Raw genomic sequence first — 6000 nt, 5'->3', positions numbered from 1 at the left:
CAGCGTCCCAGCATGACCAATCTTAAAAACATTGTACACATGGCAGATGAACAATAGTTTCAGTAAAAAATATTAAATTTGGCTGCAAATGTTCATAACTTGTTACAAATATGGAGGAAAATAATTTTTAGGATGCTGGTGTGGAATCTAAATGGACCAGATCTATCACTGATGAAAATCCAGTGACAAACGTTATTATTGTCTATTTTTAATTAGTTTGAAGCAGGAAGTACAACTTGGCCAGATTGCAGAATGTTATTGTCTACATCAGGAGGCAGCTTGACTGGAGATGCTGGAATTAATCACCACTGGAATACATCTAGCAGCAAATTGTCAACATTCCTTAGTTAAAAAGTAGTGTTGTAAGTACACTTTTTCCCTTGGGTAGTTTTTCTATCACTTTTGATTCAGTTTTAGTGTTTCTTCTCTGCTTAATCATTTAATGCAGGGCTTTTCTAAAGAAAACCATTCTTGGAAAGTTATCACCCCATAACTAGTTGAGTAATTATGCAAGCCAGTATACCAGACAATAAATTCAACTGTTTATTTCTCCAAATGCATAACCCACACTGTCTGCTTCCTCTTGGAGATATGTATGCATTTTTACTTTTGTTCAGTCACTTTTTTTTTGGCCTTAATGTAGGCAGTGATTTTGCTGCACCCGATGATACTGCATTTTCAAATGATCATGTTCTAACAAAGTGAACAAATCCAACTATGCCTGGAAATAGCAACCTTGCTATTGTGACACGTTTGAGAGGTTACTAAATTACTCAAATTCTGAAAGCCAATGTTTGCCCAGGAGCATCAGAAAGGAAGAAAAAAACCTAGTTACCTGAGCATTTGAGTCACTATTTGGGAAGGAAACAATGGTTTTGAAATGTTCATGTTAAACTGAACTGGTAATGTTCTCAGACAAGACATTAAGCTAGCTCTATGTGTTACTCCATCTTTTTCCGTTGATTGAGTTTCACAGCAAAAAACAAACAAACAAAAAAGGCATTTGATAGCCGATTATGGACATAACCATTAAATGCTTCTTTAAATAAATCAATGGAAAAAAACAGAAGCTGTGCTTATAGTCATGAATTTAGCCTAGTCATTCAGAGATATGACTTTAACAGAGAATGCTGCCTCCATTATACAGTAGTCCTTGAAACATAAAAGAAAGAAATCATACCATAGGGCTATAGTCCCTGTAACATGATCATTGCCTCACTATCAAATAAAGGTTTCAGAGTAGCAGCTGTGTTAGTCTGTATTCGCAAAAAGAAAAGGAGGACTTGTGGCACCTTAGAGACTAACCCATTTATTTGAGCATAAGCTTTCGTGAGCTGCAGCTGAAGTGAGCTGCAGCTCACGAAAGCTTATGCTCAAATAAATGGGTTAGTCTCTAAGGTGCCACAAGTACTCCTGTTCTTTTTATCAAATAAAGCTTTGCCTTGTTTTATTCCTTTAAGTCATTGGTTCCATTCCACTTTAATTTGTGCACACAAGAAACAAAAAAGAGCTGATTGCAGGTTTTGCTTCATAGCCTTATCCATAACCTTATTTATCAAATATTATATATATATAAAATATACATAGATCATATATATATATATATATATATATATATATATATATATATATATATATATATATATATATATATATCACATAAGGGTAAATTAAAAAAGCCACACAGTACGCACATAAAACACAATTCAGTAAACCTGTGCTTCAACTTAGAAACTGTGTGGAAATTTAATCCCTGTTAGAAGGAAAGAGTTCAGTTGTTTTGTTTATTGTTTGCTTGTTTATAGTTATAATTCAGGTTTAAAACATATATTACTGCTTTGCTAATATCTGCTGTTAGCTTTTCAAGCGAACTGCCACCATGGCTATGAAATAGGGTACCGAGAAGAAGGGAGTGCTGAGGAGAGTAAACTTTTACAGCAACAAATGGATAACTTTACTGCTTTAAAAACAAAAATAATAAAACAAAAATAGAACAAATAAGGAATAAGGGTTGAAATCCATGATATTTTGTTTAACTGCCCTCAATCCCAGCAACAGGTCTTCTTTGGCACTTGAGAACGATCACAAGTAGTTTGCCTTTTTATTCATATAGAACAAAATTTACAAAGTCATTCATACATTTTTTTTCTTTTCGTTTTTGTTTTTGTTTTTTTGTTTTGTTTTGTTTTTTTACTGACTTTGAAAATTGGGAATATTCAAAATACACTTTTACCCCACTTCATTCTTTCATTATTTACAGATATGTACACGAAAAATGTAAAAGTTTTTGTTTTTGTTTCAGATTGTATTAAAAAGCTCTGCTGGTTGTTTTTTTGTTTGTTTTCATTATATGGATGTTCCATGGGAAGGCTCCATGGCTTCTGGAATGATTCCCCCTGGCACAGACTGAAATGACATTGGGATAGGTGTTTTCACGGGGCTTTGACGAAACAGTCCTCCATTTGGCGATCTGTGTTTACACTGTATAGAGGGCATGGTGGCTGAGCTGCTAAGGGGCAATGGCAGGTTACTACCAGAGGCAGTTGTGAGTGTCCTGCTGGCACCATGACTTGTCTGTTCTGGTAAAAAGGTGGTGACAGAAAGTTGTGTGTTCTGGTATTCGCGTACTGGCTCCAGGGTCTGACTTGTCTGCATGCCACCAATCTCCAAGGCTGAGATTTCAATGGACGCTGGAGAGATTTGCTTGTGAGCTATGTCTTCATCAATTAAACTGTTCATACGTCTGTGGACCTGCTCCAGATTTACTTCTTTATCCTATTGAGGTAAAAACAATTGAATCAGTCCAAACAAAAATCTCTCTCTCTCCCCACACTATGTGGTGGGAGCCACTGTTTATTCATTCACTTAATTTGATTTGCTAAGGTAAAAGCTCTAGGTACGCATAACAGCTCAGTCTTAAAAACACATACCAAAAAAAAAAAAGTTAACTCAGTGACAATCCACAACTGAACCCCTTAAACCACTCCCTCTTTGAGGCAAAACCAGAGCTCTGGTTCCACCCATACACAGTGGAATGTCACATCAGCACCTTCCTTGAGCTACAATCTTGTCTGCCAGAACCTCAGTTTTCATTCTGGAGCAAAGAGTGAGTTTCTAGCTGTTATGGTTATGAAGAAATCCCACCTCCCAAATGTGAACGGAGTGTAATCGATACAGAGATGTCAGAGAGCCTGGAACAATAGTGCTGGCTGGGAGGTGTGAACTGCCCTATTTATCTCAGTGAGATGAACTCAGATGCTCATTCACGACAACCTAAATATCAACATTGTTAAATATTTCATTTCTCGTATCAGAAAAGAGAGGAGGATCACAAAACTGTACAACATACTGAGTGATGGCTCATTCTGGGAAGCAGTTGGGAGATACAATCACATACTTTTTCACGAGTCAAGAAGGAGCCCAGCCCAAGAAGCCTACTGGGCATATTCAAGCCCTACCAATGGTGAGCCATGCTCAGGAGGTTCATGTGATCTACTTGGAGCAGCAGCTCATTCATTCATTTTTTGTTGATTCACATGGAGGTTATTTTGAGTCACATGGAGTTTATTTTGTAGGAGAAGCTTGGAAGCACACACTCACCTTTTTTATTTCCCCCAGTTTTAGTCCTGAACAAAATAGATAACAGACACAATATGACCTGAAGGTTGACAAATATGGCCTGTGTCAGAACAAAGGAAGGACTTAGTTCCAAAGTTGAGTCCTTCCACTGAGATTGCCTTGCCTTAAACTCCCTTGAGGGACTGTCAGCTCAAGCATCGCAGCAGGTTGTAGTGGCCAGGATAAAAACACAAGGGGAGAGCTGGTCTTTAAAACACAAACCAGTGAGGAACTAAAATGGGCTGCTTACTGCATCATTATTGTATTTCCCATATGTAGAATGGAAAGCAACATAAACTGCATGGCGAATGCAAGCACCAGGGTGGTGTTTTTAGAGAGGACAATGTAAGTGGTAATGTTATATACCTTCCACATATTTCATAAAGCAGACCTAAAGTATGTAATATTTTTAAAGTACAGAATTTGATTATTTGATCTCATTGAAATAGTGGCCCAGAAACAAAGCATCTGTTAGCCCACAAGCTCTGGAAGAGAGAAGATCCCACTTGTATTCTAGACTTCAAAAGTGGTATTGAGCTTCCATAGTGAGAATGTCCTGGGAAAAAATGTATGTGATCTGCATCTAGAGGATTCCCTGGCTGCTGAAATAGTCTCACAGGGCTGTGGGTGGCTGGGTGCTAGGTAGAATAGCTTTGCAGATTCTTTGTCTTATGCCAGAGAATAACCCAGTGACCCTGGGAATGAGGGGATGTAAAACTGGCTCCAGCCCACATTTTCCCTATGGTCCTGTGCCAAGCAAAGTTCAGCTGGACTAGAGAATCTGATCCAATTACACAATAGTTCTTCAGTCATCAGCTGCCAACTGTCTGTATCTCCATCTTTTAATTAACGATGAGCCCAAATCAAAACCCTGGATTCCAAAAATTGTCAAACACTAACTTTGTGACTTGGGTCAATCTCTACTTTTCAGTACCATTTAATAACTGACTTGCTAGTCCCCCAAAGGCCTGAAGATCAGAACACATTGCTGGCGTCAAACCTGCAGGCCTAGCTCAGGCTAAACTCCTATTGAATCTATTGGGAATTTTGCTTATTTAAAGGTTAAAGGCATGGAACTGATCCAAAGCCCTTTGACACTAATGGAAGGTCTCCTAATGACTTGCATTAATTTTTTAATAGGAGCACATTTCTGGCATGCCAAACTCTTATAGCTGCTCCTAGAAAAGTAACAATGAAGCCTGACACACCACAAAATCATCACCAGGAAAAAAAAACTTTTTTGCCAAGTCATTTATATATGTCATCCATTCCCAAATTAAGAAAAATCAATAGAAAATTAGAAAAGAACCCTTAAAGACAAAAATAGAATGTACCCTACTTACATTTAACAAGAGGTCTATTACACTTTTAGTAGTGTAGAAGCCCTTTTAATGACTTCCACACTTGAATTATCATTCTTTTCATTCATGAAGGTCGACAACACATTAGCTCTAACCTATTATGTGTTCTCTCTCACACACACAGTAGCTGGGTATCCAAAGGATTTGTAATACAAAGTCTCAAAGGAAGCACTGTAATGCGCCACTGGTTTGTCAGTTTAGAAAAACCTTGAAAAAATTGACTTGGGGGGAAAAGATACAGTCATTGGACTGGCTGTTTATATTGTAGCAGCCACTAGGGAGCAAATGCTGTACTTAAGATGGCTAAGTTGTTTTCATTAGAACCTACACATCCTACCTGGGTCTACCAGTGAAGGTCACTTGCAAGCTTTATCTAATTCAACATATGATGAGCTTCCTGCCTGGCTATGGTAACTACAGAGAGCTTATTACACCAATTCTTCATGAGCTTCCCTGGACTCCTATTCACTTGAGGGTGTACTTGTAAGGGGCTGCTGATTTGGGTCTAAAGAGCTGAAGGCTTGGGTATGTGAGAGACCACTGTTGTTGCTCTAATCAGGGGCAAAATTAGAGTGGAAAGAATGCTGGAAACTTTTTCCCTGAATATGTGTTCAGATTCAAAGATAAATTTTAATTTTTACTGTGTTCATGATATGTTCATGTCTCTTGATTTCTGCTAGTGACCTTGTAAAATGTAAAACTAATGTTAAGCAAAAATATACACCAACATTGCTTACTGGTATTTTTATGGCAATATTAATAATTAATTCTGTGCTGCTTTGTTACCTGAGTCAGGAACAGAAATAATATGACTGGGATAATGAACCAGTAGGGTGAAAATGGTAAAGTTCTAATTAGGGCTGTCGATTAACCGCAGTTAACTCATGCAATTAACTCAAAAACATTAACTGTGATTAAAAAAATTAATCATGATTAATCGCAGTATTAATCGCACTGTTAAGCAATAGGATACCAATTAAAATTTATTAAATATCTGTGGATGTTCTTCTACATTTTCAAA

General features: G+C 37.5%; 1 protein-coding gene across 7 annotated transcripts in view; it reads right to left on the bottom strand.

The window, feature by feature from the left end:
* Positions 1–1930: 1930 nt before the first annotated feature.
* Positions 1931–6000, bottom strand: part of GRID1 (glutamate ionotropic receptor delta type subunit 1) — an 828929-nt gene continuing 824859 nt past the window's right edge. For 6 of the 7 annotated variants that reach the window (XM_048856782.2, XM_048856783.2, XM_048856778.2 and 3 more), the window contains one exon: positions 1931–2775. In XM_048856782.2, the coding sequence (XP_048712739.2) occupies positions 2347–2775 (429 nt within the window). In that variant the 3' untranslated portion in view covers positions 1931–2346. The remainder of the gene's footprint in view (positions 2776–6000) is intronic. The other variant, XM_048856781.2, reaches the window with a different exon arrangement.

This window comes from Caretta caretta, chromosome 7, assembly GCF_965140235.1.
Source record: "Caretta caretta isolate rCarCar2 chromosome 7, rCarCar1.hap1, whole genome shotgun sequence".
Classification (NCBI taxonomy): Eukaryota; Metazoa; Chordata; order Testudines; family Cheloniidae; genus Caretta; species Caretta caretta.
The sequence above is the reverse complement of the archived record's forward strand: the minus strand, read 5'-3'. Positions and strand labels throughout refer to the sequence as shown.